Source organism: Aspergillus heteromorphus (genome assembly GCF_003184545.1).
Source record: "Aspergillus heteromorphus CBS 117.55 chromosome Unknown BO70scaffold_13, whole genome shotgun sequence".
In the NCBI taxonomy this organism is placed as follows: Eukaryota; Fungi; Ascomycota; class Eurotiomycetes; order Eurotiales; family Aspergillaceae; genus Aspergillus; species Aspergillus heteromorphus.
In genome coordinates this window covers 379,951-395,204 of record NW_020290418.1, presented here as the reverse complement: position 1 = coordinate 395,204, position 15,254 = coordinate 379,951, and the positions used below count along the sequence as shown (strand labels likewise).

The window sequence follows — 15,254 nt, the reverse complement described above, 5'->3', positions numbered from 1 at the left end:
ACTTTGAGATCATGGGTCTTAAGTCCATACGATCTTGAGATTTGATGACGACACAGTGTACCTCAGTTTAAATAATACATTCATCTTTAAAGGGCAACTAGTCCGATAAATGAGAGTAGGGGGCTGCCGCTTCTGGTTAGAGAGAGAGTGTGTGACACAATGATAGCAACAGTGTGGGTGACCACCAGCGTATTCTAATGTATGTATGATGTTGCTCACCCACTCGGGCTTTTCTCCTCCCGTCTACTCCCCAGATACTGTCTCCCTGCCTCGTAGATACACAGATACACCCCGAATGACACAGCCGTCCATACTGAGCGGATTGCACCTCCTCTGAATAGTCCCCTCACGCCCTCGTCTCTGACTATCGTTTTTCCCGTCGACCATACACCTTCCTTCTTTGCCCTCTCTCTTTGTCCCTGACTCTGTCTCTGTTCCTGTCCCTCCCCGGCTTTCAACATCATCCTCGTCTTCACAACATCAATCGGCGTCGTCACTACCGACGCCACCGTCCCGGATATACTCGCTGCCAGACCGGTGATTATGGCCCTCTCTAGCATGGATTTACCCCCCCTTTCCCCGCCTCCTCTTCCCCCCCCCGGTTCATCACCCTTATACCCAGATCTATAATCCACAATCCTCCCCCTCAAATACTCAAAAACCGGCCAATTCAGCCCCGTAAACGGCAAATTCCTACCCAGGAGAGCCGTATACCCGCTCCAGAGCGTCCACGGGCGATGAAGGAATTTCCGGATCGTGGGGATGGTCACACCTGTCTTCTTTGTTTGGTGGGAATGGGAATGGGAATGGGAATGGGGTTGGGTTTGAGAGGGTGTTTGGTCTCGGATGATCACCTGCGCGTTCTGCTTTATCACCTCTGCCGGGGTGAGGACGGCGCAGGAGACCGCTTCGGCGGTGCACGAGGAGAGGGTGTGCAGGAGGGGAGTCGGGATCGTGTATTTGCTTTGCTGCGTGCCGAGGTGTTTGAGCGTTTCGTAGGTGGTGAAGAAGGATCCTGCTGTGAGAGTGGTGGCTCTTTAGTGGGTGGTGGGTTGGTGGGTTGGTGGTTGATAATCAAGTCAAGGGGGTGGGTATAGTAGGTGGGTTGGTGGTACTTGGGTTGGGGAGGGTAGGGTAGGGTAGGGTAGGGTAGGATAGGTAGGTGTATGTAGATATGCCATATGCCATATGGCATAGGAACAAATATTGATGATTGATTAATTGATGGGTAGGAAGGAGAAGGTAGTAGTCAGGGAGTTGGGAATTGGAGAATTGAAAAAAAAAAGGTAATTGGGAAAGGGCAATTAGGAATTCCATAATAAGCAACAGGTGCTGGACACTGAAATAAGAACAGAATACAGAACCTACAAGCCGGAATCGTAGCCAAAACCACGCTCCCCACGCCCTGATACAGCCCCCGGAACAGCAGACCGCGATTGACACGCCCCGTCGCAGGATCCTTGTACACAGGCGTGTAGTTCGGCGATTGGATGCGGGTTTTCAGCGTGTCGACCGGGTAGACGAGGAAGTCGACGATGAGGACGGCAAAGGCGCCGGACTATTTGTTCGTTAATTTATAATATATCACATGTACGAGGATATAGTATCATTGGTACATCGGAACATCGGAATATCAGAGCATCGTATTATAAAGCACCAGATATCAGATTGAGGATCTGGGTTTGGTCTGGTCTGTTGCTGTGTATGGTTGTGGTCTTGCGTGGTGTTTGGATTGGATAGGACTTACGATCCAGATGTCTGTGCTTGTGTTTGTGTTGCTCATTGTGGAGTCGTACCGGGAATGTATAGAGAATCGATATAGGAATAGTATAGGTATGTACTATAGGGATGTATAGACTAATAGACTGATCGTCGTAATGCATCAAGATGAGGTCATCACCACGTGCGGATTGTGCCCTAGCCTTAGGGCTCGGCGTCCCGTGGCATCCAGGTACGAAAGTATAACAAAACGATCAGATGATGATCGGGAGAAGATAGTAATGCCGAATCTATTCCTCTGGATAGGCAACAGGAGACATATTAACATCAGCCAGATACAGAATTTTCCCTCCCTACGCCGTTAAGGTCATGCATGCAATTCCCAGAATCCCCGTAGACAAATCATCATCACGCTCGGCCCCCTTATTTGGCCAACTCGCCCGGCAGCAGGTTGCCCTTGACCGCAAACAGCTTGCCCGTCGTCGACGCCACGAAGCTGTCGACCTGGCGCGCGTACTGCTCCACCTGGCGGCTATTGAGCATGCTGTCCAGCCGGCTGGGCTCCTGGGGCAGCTTGAACAGCCGTTGCCACTCGTCCTCGGGGAGGAGGGGCTGCTTGAGCGCCGCGCGGCTGGCGTTCTCGGTCTTGCGCTTGTTCTGCCACGCGGTGATCTTGGTCTGCTCCCGCGCGAGCGACCGCTGGTAGTACTGGAAGTTGTTGGTCTCGGTGTGGTGGGTCTCCATGCTTTCCAGCAGCAGGTCGCAGTTCTTCTCCAGGAACGGATCGATGCTGAGGGAGAGGTTGTCGAAGTTGGGCGCCAGCACCGACGACTTGGCGAACGGAGAGGCCTCCAGGGCGGCCAGGGAAGTGGGCAGTTCCGTGGGGGTCGCCTGCTTGGGGCACTGGAGCTGGTGGACGAAAGAGGTGATCAGGTGGGAGTTGTGGATCTCAACAGGGAGCTCGACCAGAATGTCCTGGTATCTGAGGCCGGACTTTTGCAGTCTATGGCGAAGATTAGCACGGCCCGACAGCCAGGGGGGGCACGGCACCTACTCCTCCGAGGTGAACTTGTTCTCCTTGAACGCCGCCATGAACTTGGGGGACAGGCGGAAGGCGCGCAGGCTCAGGCTGCCCTGCGCACTACGGCTGACGTCGTGCACCAGAGCGACCGTGCGCTCGTTCATCTCCTTCTGGTAAAAGAACTGGTTCTCGATCACGTTCATGTTGACGAAGTTGCCCATGTTGGCGCTGGTGTACCAGCCGACGTTGTTGGCGTCGACGTTGACCTCGCGCAGCATGCGGACCATCTCGGCCTGGTAGGCGGCGTTGGCCTTCGCGCGAGGAGCGGCGGCGGCCGGGTTGGGGTGGCGTTGTCAAAGTGCGACTCGGCGGGCATCTCGACGACGGGGAAGGGGAAGGAGTTGGTGATCTCCAGGGTGCCGTCCACATCCATACCAACGATCGAACCGGTGGCAGTGGTCGGGAAAGACTGCGAGCCGTGCTTGATGATCTTCATCACCACCTGGACGCCAGCTGTCAGCATCGCCGTCGATATGAAGCGGGGGAGGAGAGGAAGTTTTCAGGGCGAACATACCAAGGCCTCGACCTTGACGGCCGTGAGGGGGACTTCTTTCCTGTTTCCGGGGCATCAGCATGGCCAGACAGAAGGCGGGGGATAGGGCATGGAGACGTACTCCGCCATGTTGGATGTGTAGCGCAGGGGAGCGTATATGGGACGGCGAGATGGATGGCAGTCGGCGGCGAGGTTTGTGTGGATGGAATTCAGCATTTCCCACCGCCTATCGCCCGGTCGGGCTAGCGCGCCAAGCCGCATACGAGCGCGGCCGCCTTCCTATTTGGGACGGCTCGCGCTGCTTTTCCTGCAGTAACATCTCCTCACCCTCCATTATTATTATCAGGCCGGACTCTGTCGCTATCGTTGTCACTGTCTCCCATTCTATGGGCATGCAACCATGATGCAGACAGGCTGCACCAGACCGGAATCCCGGCAACTGGCGCCCTGCTCTCCTACTTACTCCACAGATACCGGCACACTAACAGTGTATCCGTGCTAGATCGACTATCTACATTCCATGACCACTATCTATCCTAACCCCTCACTAACCTATATAACATAATAACTGCCCCCCCTTCTCCTCCTCCATCCTCCCTCCCCTACCATCCGCACACCTATACCCATACCCCCCCCTACAATCATAGACAAGACAAGACAAGACATAGACATCCCAACATGTCCACCGAAACCCTCCGCTACGGCACCGACCACGCCCTACAAACCGTGACCGTGACCACCCTCAACACCACCACCACCGACGGCTACTGGGTGATGTACATACCCCCCCCCTCTCCCCCTCTACATCCAACTCCCTCCCTCCCCCCCAAACCACCCCAACTAACCCACCCCCTCTCCATACAGCCTCATCCACGGCGGCGCCTGGCGCGACCCAACCCAAACATCAACTAGCTACCTATCACCCGTCCACACCATCCTAACCACAACCCCAGCCTACGCAACAACAACACAAAACATCACAGCACTAGCCTCGATCTCCTACCGGCTCAGCGCGCACCCCTCGCACACACAAGACCCCGCAACCACCTCCCCCTACGACTTCCGCGCCGCGAAACACCCCGATCACGTGGACGATGTCCGCGCCGCGATCGCATTCCTACAGAAGCGGTATGGGTTCGGGGGACGGTATGTGCTTGTGGGACATAGTTGTGGGGCGACGTTGGGGTTTCAGGTTGTTATGGGGGGGTTGCAGAAGCCGATAAAGACCGGAGGGGGGGTTGAGGGGCAGGATGAAGGAGAAGGAGAAGGGGAAGGGGAAGGACCAGTGGCTATTGTGGGTATGGCTGGGATATACGATCTGAGGCTGTTGAGGGATTGTCATCGCAGTGTGTCGGTTTATCAGGATTTTATTGTGGGGGCGTTTGGGTCGAATGAGGCGCTTTGGGACCGGGTGTCGCCGGCGAAGGTGGTCGGGGCGGGGGTGTGGAAGGGGATGGAAGGGGGGGAGGCTCGCGGTGTTGGCGTATTCGAATGGGGATGGGTCGGTGGATTCGATGCAGAGGGAGGCGATGAGGGAGGCGTTGCGGGAGTGGGAGGCTGGGCGGGAGGGGAGGACGGTCGAGATGTTGAACATTGAGGGGGACCATGATGATGCGTGGGAGAAGGGGGATGAGTTGGCTAGGGCGATTGCGTTCGCGGTAGACAAGTTGCGGGGATAGACTAGTAGGGGTTGAGGTTGCAGAAATGCCAGCTACGCGGAAGAAGCCGATGTCAACAAGCATGCAGTCCATTATGTGTCCCCAGTCGCGTCGGGGACGGACCGGGACAGAAACAACATAGAAACAGCGCTGTCGATTGTCCGGCGCCCTCAAGGCACCCGACTACATACAGGTAGGAAACTAGTTCACATTAGAAGCAAGGAACAGACCCGCCATCTCCGAAACTTCCAACGCCACCAGTGTTCGTGATCATTATTGCAGTGCACATGAGAAAGGAAATAACACAACCCGTCATACGCCCGGGATTCAACAGCCAGTAGCCGGAAAGGTGAGAAAGAAAACCCGACGAAATATCCAGACGTGAGCGAAATGCAAATGCAGGATGCATGCGTACGCGATGTGGATAAGAGGAGAGAGAAAATGAAAAGAAACTCCGATGAACCAGAGAATTACAGGGTGCCTTCAGTTGCCGATATCCATACGGCCCGAAGCGGCATCGCCTGCGACTTTCTCCTCCTTAGTCTCAGTGACGGGCTCGTCGTCGTCCTCCAGTTCTTCGTCCTCGCTGACGTCCTCCGCGTATTTGGCCTCCACACCCGCCTCGCGAAGGTTGGCTTTCTGGTCCTCACGGAACTGATCCTGCCAGCGCGCAAGAGCGGCACTCGCGTGCACCTTGAATCCGAAGATACGGGGCTCGTAGCGGCGAATGCTCTTCTCGGGGACCAGGGAGGGGTACACCTGGAACAGCATGCTATGGAAGGAGGTGCCGAAATAAGCGCCGTCGATGGAGGCATGGCGAGACGACTTGGGGTTGTAGATGTCCTCGCACTTGGGGCAGAACAGACGGACGTTACTCTGGTTGGCAACATCGTGCTGGCCCATGGGCAGGAGGGGGTGTCCGTCGCACATGACACGGGGGCATTTGCCAAAATCACCGCGCTTGTATTTCTCGACCTGCACGTCCGTCAGAAACCCGTTGTCTTCAACACCGCCGTATCACACATACCATCTTGGCCAGACCACGAGTAGTCACTATGTATCTGGCGTGGACCAGGCCGTAGAGGTGACGGGCCGACTTTTCGATCTGCTCGCGTAGATCGTCATCCGCGTCGAGATCAAAAACATCAGTCACGAGGTCCAAGGCATACTGGTAGTAAGCGACCTCGGTGTTCAGGCCGGTGAGGTTGAAGCGGTCGGTCAGGTAGTCTTCGTCAATCTCGCAAAAATACTCGTTGCCGCGGGACGAGATAAACTGTTTGTCAAAGTTAGTTATCTTTTTTGGCAGCAACATGCCATACGAGTATTTGGCCGAGGTGTGCATGTAGAACGTGGGAGGAGCATTGGCAGGAAGAGCAGGAGTAGCGGAGGAAGCAGAGACAGCAGGGTTGGTGGAGGCAGCAGGAGGACGGATGGTGGATGCATCCGATGCAGCGGAGTCCAAGTCCATTTTGTCAGACGAAGCCATCCTGACGTGGGATTGCTGCTACTTGAGTCATAGAGGATGGAGAGGAGTGCATGAGATGAAGCAGAGGTTCATGATGACGCGTTCCTCCTTTTTATCTTCTCATGGGCGCTCACCAGCCGCGACGACATCGTTGAGCGCAGCCACGCATCTCTTCTCACTCACCAGCCGCGGCGGGGACTCAGACAGACAGGGGTGACATCACAGGGATAACTTGACAACTTACCCAATCTCTCCAGTAGCTAGTGTAGTCACTGTCCGTCTCGCTGTTGAAGTCCTCCATGGTTCCCAGAGACAGCCTCCGTCACAAGGAGGGGGTCAAGAAAGATTATTCGAGCTTGGCTGAGGGAGAGAGACGGGGTCGGACAACTCCAGCGCAGGAGAGCCCCCAGAACGGAACAGGATGAACAGTCCTCCTCAGAGCATGCAACAGTCGCGGTCCTGACAAGAACGGCAGCAGAGGGAGGTTCGCGGGGAGGTGAGGATTGGATGGGGGGGGAGAGGTTGGTGGAAGCAGTGGTTGCAGTGTGTGTTTCTGCTCCTTCTGGACGGAACTGTTATCAGTGGAGCACCCTGTTCGGGCTTAGCGCGGGGTGGGCGGTGAGGCCATCCCACCAGGCAATTACTCCGTACGGACTATCACTCTCCTGCACACAGGCACCCTTCTATTCACGGACCTGTCTGGCCTCTACGATGAATCTCACGCCGGTCAGGAGCTGCACAAAGCAGGATTGGAGAGAGGGCGAGAGGCCCTGAGGTGTGCATGTCGGAGACTGACATTTGACATATGATATGTCTATCAATCACCCGAAACAACAAGGAGACAGACGGACGAGATATCCTGTTCGGCTGAGCACTCCATAATCAAGGGTAGGTACTAAGGAACATAGTCAACACGGACTCTACTATCTGTTGCCAAACCGGATCAAGAGGGATAATCATCTTTGCCATGTGTGGTGGGGTCATCTTCATTCCAGTTCTGGGTTAGGTATCCTATTTGATGAGGACAAGAGGAGGATGCATGGGGGTTTCATGTGGATTATCCAGGGTCCCTGCTCGTCGGCTTGGTCCGGTCCTGTCGATCTCATGCAACTCCTATCAAGGAAGCGTGATATGATTTCCAAGATATGGTGCTCTGATAACCAGAGCAAGGCTTGTCGGTGGCCCGAGTCTCTCCTTGGAGTATAAACGAGAAGGACAGACAAAACTATTAATCTGTTACTACGATAACTTAGATCTTCTTGAATGAAATTAATTCTAAATCGAGGATAATAACTATAGCCATGAAGGACAAAACACACAATCCTTCAAAAGAGGGGATCTGGTTAGTTTTTTTTTCTCGTCTTTTCCATTTTCATTCCCGATCGATAATCATCATGGATGTTCAGATATGTGCTTCAAATTAGTAAAAGAAGAAGGAAAAGGAAACACTAGAAGGAAAATAACGACTGTCAAAGTCCGTAGATGGTAGGGAAATAGGCCATGGCCACAGGGCCCGCTCAATGATCTCGCACAGCAATATCACATTCCGCAATGAACTTGCGGATACCTTCGGAGCCCTCGTATCCCGAGGAAGTCACGACGCTGGGGATATCGGTGAAGAAGGCCCGATCACCAAGCTCGCTGGCGTTGATGCTCGAATATCCCGATGACGACGACCTGGTCCACGGGTTCTCTGCGAACAAGGTCACGTCCTCGAAGCTGACTTGGTTGGATGGTTGCCTGGAGAGGTCGGGAGACGCGTCTGTGGCGCTCTCCGGCGACATCATCGCATGCCAGTCTACCACATCAGGCGCCTGTGACTTGATGGTGCTGGGGTGGTAGAAGTAGTCTGCCACATCCGGGGATGCTGGAATGCTGGGTGCGAAGGGGAACAAAAGAGCAAGATCCGCACCGGTACGGATGTCGAAATCCTCGTCCTGCATGATCTTGCCCCGTTGAACTCCGGCCTCGTCACACAGGCGTTCCACAGTGTTCGCATCGCATCCGGGGAACCGCACTCGGATGGTGGATTTGTCGTGAAGCGACATGGGCAAGTCGCCCAGTGAAGCCAGGCGCTTCAAGTCGTTGAGCACGGCAGAAAGGTCCTTCAGGGCACGGGCGAAGTCCCCGGACAACATGTCCAGGAGACCGTCCGAGTTGATGGTCTGAACCTCCCCAGTTTCCGTAGCGACCAGGTTCTTCTGCAGGCCGAAGGCCGTGATGGTGGGGGAGAGCTGGAAGTCGATGAAGGATCCCGGCGCCGTGCGGGGGATCGCGGTCATCTTCCGCTCGGCCTCATCTTGGAGCTTGCTCACAGCCTTGTACTGCTTGTTTCCGGTGACGGGGTCGACACCATCGAATCGAGCCTTCTGTCCGGAGAGGAAGAAGGCGCGCACGCCCACAGACACGTTGTTGATGACCTGCGCGGGCGCAGCCGGGCCATGGGAGAAGTACCGGGCACCGCCGAAGCGGCCGGCTCCAATGGCATAGCCTCCCGCCGTGCGACCCAGTGTGCCGCCGGTCAGGTTCGGACGGAGGGCCGACGCGAACGGAGCGCGTGAGGTCAAGCGACCGACATTGGCAGCAACGCGAGATGTCTTCGAAGCAACGTGCTCTCCTTGTAGACCGCTCCGGATGTACGAGACGAAAGAACCGGCCGCGCGGGTGGAGAACTGGCGGCCGCGGGCTTGACGGATGGCCTGAAGCCGATTGACAGGGCGGTTAACTATACGCGCGTAGGCGGGCTGGAGGCGAACCGAGCCCTGTTCGAAGTGCTGTAATTCATCGGGGAACTTTGACCGGATGGTCCTGAAGGCCTTCTCGTAGGCCTTCTCGTAGGCAATCCTAGTGGCGGAGCGTTAGCGGACGGAAGTACATCCGGGGTGGCGAGTGACTCACCTTGCTGCTCTCCAAAACTTGGGGAGCAGCAGGTGCCCGTTACCAGGAGGCATCCTGACTGCAATTGAGAAGAGGGTTTATTTCCGTTTCTCAGATGGAAGAACCATCGGTAGATGAGAGAGATGAAGGTGAGACGGGGGGGATGGCGAATGCCTGATGACGGGGGATCCCGGCGTGGCGGTGCAGCATGTGACCTGCGCCACGTGCTCTGACGTATTGCCAGTAATCTACTCCGTATACTTTGTACAGTTTGAAGATTGGGTCAAATGTATGCGTGGCAGTGTGATTTTTTTAAATTTGGAATTGGTATTATTCTGTTTATTCTGTGAATTAGTACTCCGTGTATAATGAAATGCATTGTATCTCAAAATCGATGTGCAGAGTATATATTCCCAGCAGTCTTGTCTTCCCATACAGTTACCAGAAACCACTTGAAACACTTTAAACTCTCCAGTTGTTGACAAATGATGGGGGAATCTCAAAGAACTACAAGGCTATATGAAAAACCTGACTACACGATATCAGGATTACCGGCACTGCTGCATCAAGGAGTCAATTGTATGTACATGTTTTATCTATACTTCTATTTCACAGGATATCATAATCATAGATAGCAGTTTACTCGTCATCTCCGAAGAAAACCTTGATGGGGAGCCAGTTGTCACCGCAGACCTTGAAGCGGTCACCCAGGTTGTCCAGCTGACTGACCTCCTCGGCGCTCAGGTCCCAGCCGTCGAGCTCGAAGTTGGCGTCAATGCGGGACTTGCTGACGGACTTGGGGATGACACTCCAGCCCTTCTGGACACCCCACACAAGCAGAACCTGCTGGGGAGTCTTGCCCTTCTTCTCAGCCAGCTTCAAGAGGGTCTCGTCGCGGTAGAGAGGGGAGTTGGTGGAGCCGAGGCAGGAGTAGCCGGTGGAGTGGATACCCTTGGAGGTGTTGTATGCGACAAGCTTGGGGGAGGGGTTGTTGGGGTGCAGTTCGATCTGGTTGACCGCAGGGACGATCTTGGTGCTGGGGTCGTTCAGGAGCTTCTCGAGGTTCTTGATGCCGAAGTTGGAGACACCGATGTTGCGGACCTTGCCGGTGGCAGGCAGCTTCTGCATCTCTTGCCTGGTGCTGTTAGTAATTTGGTTCACATGCAACGAATGTCAGAACATACCAGGTCTTGATGAAGTCCCAGTCGGGAAGGTGCTTCTTCAGGTCGCTGGGGTCGGTGGAGCTGGGCCAGTGAACGAGGTAGAGATCGACATAGTCGAGGCCGAGGCTCTTGAGAGAAGAGTCGATACCCTCAGTCACCCGGTGGTGCCAGGTGTTGTCCAGCTTGGTGGTCACCCAGATCTCGCTGCGGGGGACACCCGAGTCTCTGATACCGTCTCCCACCTCGGCTTCGTTACCATAGGCAAGGGCACTAGCGAAAGAATTGGTTAACGTATGCTTCTCCAATCCAAGCAGACACAACTTACGTGTCGATGTGACGGTAGCCCTTCAGGAGCGCATTCTTGACGGCTTCTCTAACCTCGTTGGGCTTGGATTGCCAGGTACCCAGACCGACAGCGGGGATCTTGTCACCGGTGTTAAGGGTGTAGACCTTCCTATGAAGCAGAGATTGTTAGCAATTGCATCTTCTCCCAATTGCCGAAAGATAACCAAAGAGGGTGGGGAGCTTACTTGGTGTGCTCGTTAGACATTTTGTGCGATTGAGTGGTGGTAGAATCGGGGATAGCAATTGGGGAGAATAAAGGAACAGAAAGACGGTTGGGACCGGGGGAGGGGGCTTTATAGCAAGGTGGGCGAGAGCTTCAAGGACGGAGCGCCCGCATGAGAGGCAGGTCCATCCAGCACACTATGGGCGGGACGATGACGATGGAGGGGCTCCGTTGCCCCTCCAAGCCCGGGTCCAACTCTCCGGTGGGGGGGCGTCTGAAGATATCGCTGGCCAGTGATCAACCGGTCTCAGGGTCGCGTTTGGAACCTCCAGCCATCGCGGACCCAGCCAGAGACGCTTGGGATCCAATCGCGAGTCTGTGTCAATGTTAGTTATCGGTGGGCTTGGGACTGCTACTGTGTAATTGCTGCGCGCCGTACAGTCGGTTGTTCAAACGAGCAACCTAAAAAACATGTATGCGCCAAGACAGGCATGTGATTTTCATTGGCTTTCTACATGACTCTGCAATTGACACCATTACCATGGAGCGGGGAGAATACACCGACGGCGTCCGATAGGAAAGAATCCGTGGCGCAGGATAAAGGCTGGAGTGCAGCCGCCCGCCGCATGACTAAGCCCCTGCGGCATTTTGCCTAAATGGCGCCGGTCCGGTGCGGGTCGGCCTCGTGTCCAATCAGCGTGAGGCGCAGGGTCTTCACCGCCTGTTTCTGCCAATCCACTGTGGCTCTCCGACCAGCGCTCGGTTGAAGACGGTAGAATAAAGAGGAATCAAAGAGCCAACTTGATGATTATCATTGTCTGCAGTGTTGTCTCGGCACAATTGCGCTCGGCCAACCAATAGCATCCCTGGAACTGAACAATCTCACCGTGCTCTGCAACTGACACAGCTCCCAAGCAGCGGTTCCTGCGCCCCAGGGAACGAACGGACGGACTACGGACTCCTGTCCCAGAGCGAATCAACATGTCGTCAGGATTTGTATCCGCCGGGACGGATCAACAGCCCGTCGAACGCGACGATGAATGGGTACGCGTGCAGCACGAGCTCGAGGAGGAGCGCCGGCGCAAGGCAGAGCTGGGGAAGCAGGAGGATGGGAAAAGCCTGTACGACGTTCTCCAGCAGAACAAAAGTGAGTCTCTACATCTCGCGGACCTGCCGGACGGTGCTGTGCGGTGTAGACGCCTTGGATTGACATGTTAGGGTGATGTGTGTTGTGTCGTGAAGTGGCCAAGCAGGAAGCTTTCGAGGAGAAGATCAAGTTAAAGAACCAATTCCGCTCGCTGGACGAAGATGAGGTCGATTTCCTCGATTCCATCATGGAATCAACCCGCGCCAAGGAGGCCGCCGTCAAGAAGGAGACTGCCGAGCAGCTGGAGGTTTTCCGTCGACAGAGGGAAGAGGCAGAGAAAGTCCTGCTGGAGGATACGTCGGCTGATGTGGCCCCCGTGGCCGAGGGGGAGGACTGGAAGATCCCTGCGCGCAAGCGACGGCGTGAGAAGACCAAGGACCTGTTGATACCTGGAAAGAAGCGCAAGTCCTTGGGCGGCGATGCTGCTGGGAGCCCCACGGATGAGCAGAAACCGGATGCGGAGTCTGGGAAAACTGGCAACAATGTCCAACAGGATAAATCGCGGTCGGTTGTGAAGAAGCCGGAGGCATTGAAGGCGTCTGTAATTTCACCAGCTACGAGTGGTCCGGTAAAAGAGACGAAACCCCAAAGCCAACCTGCACCGAAGCCAGCAGCAAAACCATCGTTATCTCTTGGTTTAGGTGACTATGGCTCGGATTCTGAATGATTTTCAGGAGATACAGAAATATAGTGGACATACTACACAGTGTGTGTACTACCACCTGCATTTTTGGGACAATTATGCAGTATCAGCAGGATGCTGAATGACGATAACAAGACTGCCTGATCTCAGGGCTCGAGCTTACAATAGCTGACATGACGAGAACCCTTGGTCACTGGACATGACGCGTGTAGCTTTCTCGTGGGTTAGAAAAGCAGAGAACATTGGTCCGCAACTGTCGATCTGCGGTCCAGCTTGGAACATTCTTGATGTATCAAACAATCTTTGGTATCTAAAGACAATCTTCCCAGTCATGTGGCTGGCTGTAAACTAAACACTTCCAGACAACAAAATGATATACCACCTATACTTATGTCTCAGAGCTCCATTTTCAAACAAATCCATCACATAAGGATGTCCACTATCCCAGCTTTCCGAGAGACTGGACATGTTCTGCGCCTCTGGGTAGGTTGGATAGCTCATTAACTCGGCATTCAAAGAGTCCGGTACCAATCCCGAAGATGGCACATGGCCTGTTCGGGTTTCATCCGGCAGTGGCGATGACTTTTTCTGCTGGATGTTCCGACGCGACAAGATCCCTGAGATACAACCATCCCTTGTGCAACACGGCCAAGATCCACACAGATATTGTGCAGCCTTTCTGCTGCCCGTGAGACGCCTCGTGCTGGTCGTAGTGTACCGATGACATCTTCGAGCAGCTTGACGTCTTCAGTACTCTCTGCTGCAATGACATGTAGGAAAATCACGATAACGGGGGTCAAGGATGAGTAGAAAAGGACCCTGGGAAAAGTATGAGCTTTTGATCCATACATTTGACACGGAACGGGCTAGCGGGCCGGAGGATCCACAGACCAGTTAGCATAGTAATCAGCAATCGTGTAGATACCCGGGCTTGCATAGCTGGGGATACATTTCAGGTGGCTTCATAGCACTCGCTGTCAATTTCGATCCCGTTGACATGCATGGAAGGTGGACGAAGGAGAGTGGTTGAAGTTGAGTAGTACATTAATTCCCATGAGGTCGAAGCCAGTCGTAGATCTTAGGTTCGTTCGCTTTGCTGCAGTCGATCTGGCGCAAGGAGAGGTCTGGTCAACACTGCTACTGGGTAAAATGGGAAATGAATGATGATTTTACCCATCTCGCCCTTCGCGGCATTCGTCTCACGCCAACTTCGGATTAAGCATGCATTCCAATCGCTTGGACGGTGTGCCCCTGACTGCAGTCGCCGAGTATAAGTCGTTGTAGATCCCCCATTTAACCTCTGCGACCTTGATGGCCCAATAGAATGCCTCATCCCACGGCCGAATCGCAGGATCGGAAGATACAGTTGGGACGTCGACGTCGACGTCCAAGTCCTGAATGTAAGACGCTCGGCCCAGTAGTAAATATTTTTTTATCCGAAAAATAAAGTGTCCAGAAGAGGCGGCGCTTGGTATGTTCGTTACCATCGTGGTCTTTTGTGAGTGTCGACTCCCGATGGTATCCGAGAGTTCGACAATGCCTCGCAGCAGCGGAAAGCAGATAATATCCTAGTAACGGCTTGGTTTCATCTTGTGCCTTTAAGATCTATGGTTCTTTTATTAGCATGCCCTGTCTCGTGGTAATATGTTACTAAAGGAAGAAGGGATACCCACACCTAGTCAAAGCGATATATAATGTTCTCGAAGCTGGGTAAGTATGCACGTCATAGCTTTCAACATGAGCCTCAAAGCTCTGCTTGCAAGCAGCAAGATTCATTTTCAGATCGAGAGGCTCGCATTTACTGTCATTTCTTGACGGAAACTCTCTTATTAGGGAGTAAAGAACACCATGAATTGCTGCGACATCGCCAGCAGACACGGCTCGAGTTGGAAAATAGACCTTCTGGCAGAGGCGCTCAAGCAGAGCTAAGACATTGATAGGATAAGAGCACAGGAACAACGGCCTCTTTTCTGGTAGACCGCGTCAATCTCGGGTAGGGAAGTCTGGAAGCACGGGCAAGCTACACCTACCTTGACATATCCGCAGTAATGTCAGCACCACATCGGCTGGCATAGGTAATGCCAGATGTGTCGTATGTGTCGTACTGGGGCGGGTGGCATCAAAGAACCGCTGACTCTGTGAGGCTGGTTGCAAATGACTTTTGAGCGAATGGAGTGCAGTATGAAGACTGGACCCAGGGCTAACAGCATTCGAGTTTGCAATCGTTTCGGCGGCGTCCCTGGCACGAGTTGTTTGACTGGTAAATGATGATTGGCTGATAAGAGTGTGATACAACTCTCTCGAGCCGGGTGTGGGCGTAAAGCAGTAAAGAACATACTTTCTTTGTAACGCTATATGGCCTCTATCTTATATTATGAACGGATGAATGCTTACAACTCGGATATCTGGAACCTGTTGCATGTCGTAACCTTGATCCAAGAGAGCCTGAGTGACAAAAATACAGGACATGTACGCCGAGCAAATAGTACTAGTTATTGTT

General features: G+C 54.0%; 6 protein-coding genes across 6 annotated transcripts; 2 read left to right on the top strand and 4 right to left on the bottom strand.

Moving 5' to 3' along the window:
• Positions 1-123: 123 nt before the first annotated feature.
• On the bottom strand, positions 124-2,172 carry BO70DRAFT_406129 (putative mitochondrial carrier protein). The gene is made up of 3 exons (XM_025547140.1): positions 1,748-2,172; positions 1,369-1,558; positions 124-1,018 (listed from the first exon to the last, which is right to left on the bottom strand). Exons 1-3 carry the CDS (start codon positions 1,781-1,783, stop codon positions 216-218), a joined length of 1,029 nt encoding a protein of 342 aa, XP_025399169.1. The 5' UTR covers positions 1,784-2,172; the 3' UTR covers positions 124-215.
• BO70DRAFT_362339 (putative eukaryotic translation initiation factor 3 subunit EifCh) lies at positions 1,820-3,474 on the bottom strand. Its single transcript, XM_025543268.1, has 5 exons — positions 3,415-3,474; positions 3,315-3,354; positions 3,123-3,242; positions 2,774-3,051; positions 1,820-2,722 (listed from the first exon to the last, which is right to left on the bottom strand). Exons 1-5 carry the CDS (start codon positions 3,420-3,422, stop codon positions 2,143-2,145), a joined length of 1,026 nt encoding a protein of 341 aa, XP_025399168.1. The 5' UTR covers positions 3,423-3,474; the 3' UTR covers positions 1,820-2,142.
• A 166-nt stretch (positions 3,475-3,640) lies between these two features.
• Positions 3,641-4,972, top strand: BO70DRAFT_387446 (arylformamidase; the record flags this gene model as incomplete). The annotated part of the gene is made up of 3 exons (XM_025545913.1): positions 3,641-4,069; positions 4,158-4,719; positions 4,754-4,972. The coding sequence occupies exons 1-3, from the start codon at positions 3,972-3,974 to the stop codon at positions 4,970-4,972; spliced, it is 879 nt and encodes a 292-aa protein (XP_025399167.1). The 5' UTR covers positions 3,641-3,971.
• A 90-nt stretch (positions 4,973-5,062) lies between these two features.
• Positions 5,063-6,949, bottom strand: BO70DRAFT_362337 (casein kinase II subunit beta family protein). Its single transcript, XM_025543267.1, has 3 exons — positions 6,661-6,949; positions 5,979-6,224; positions 5,063-5,926 (listed from the first exon to the last, which is right to left on the bottom strand). The coding sequence occupies exons 1-3, from the start codon at positions 6,715-6,717 to the stop codon at positions 5,435-5,437; spliced, it is 795 nt and encodes a 264-aa protein (XP_025399166.1). The 5' UTR covers positions 6,718-6,949; the 3' UTR covers positions 5,063-5,434.
• Positions 6,950-7,933: 984 nt separating this feature from the next.
• On the bottom strand, positions 7,934-11,119 carry BO70DRAFT_387443 (uncharacterized protein; the record flags this gene model as incomplete). The annotated part of the gene is made up of 5 exons (XM_025545912.1): positions 10,987-11,119; positions 10,782-10,910; positions 10,478-10,726; positions 9,987-10,428; positions 7,934-9,247 (listed from the first exon to the last, which is right to left on the bottom strand). Exons 1-5 carry the CDS (start codon positions 11,004-11,006, stop codon positions 7,934-7,936), a joined length of 2,154 nt encoding a protein of 717 aa, XP_025399165.1. The 5' UTR covers positions 11,007-11,119.
• A 634-nt stretch (positions 11,120-11,753) lies between these two features.
• Positions 11,754-13,079, top strand: BO70DRAFT_337013 (PSME3-interacting protein). Its single transcript, XM_025541135.1, has 2 exons — positions 11,754-12,111; positions 12,207-13,079. The coding sequence occupies exons 1-2, from the start codon at positions 11,946-11,948 to the stop codon at positions 12,776-12,778; spliced, it is 738 nt and encodes a 245-aa protein (XP_025399164.1). The 5' UTR covers positions 11,754-11,945; the 3' UTR covers positions 12,779-13,079.
• Positions 13,080-15,254: the final 2,175 nt, after the last annotated feature.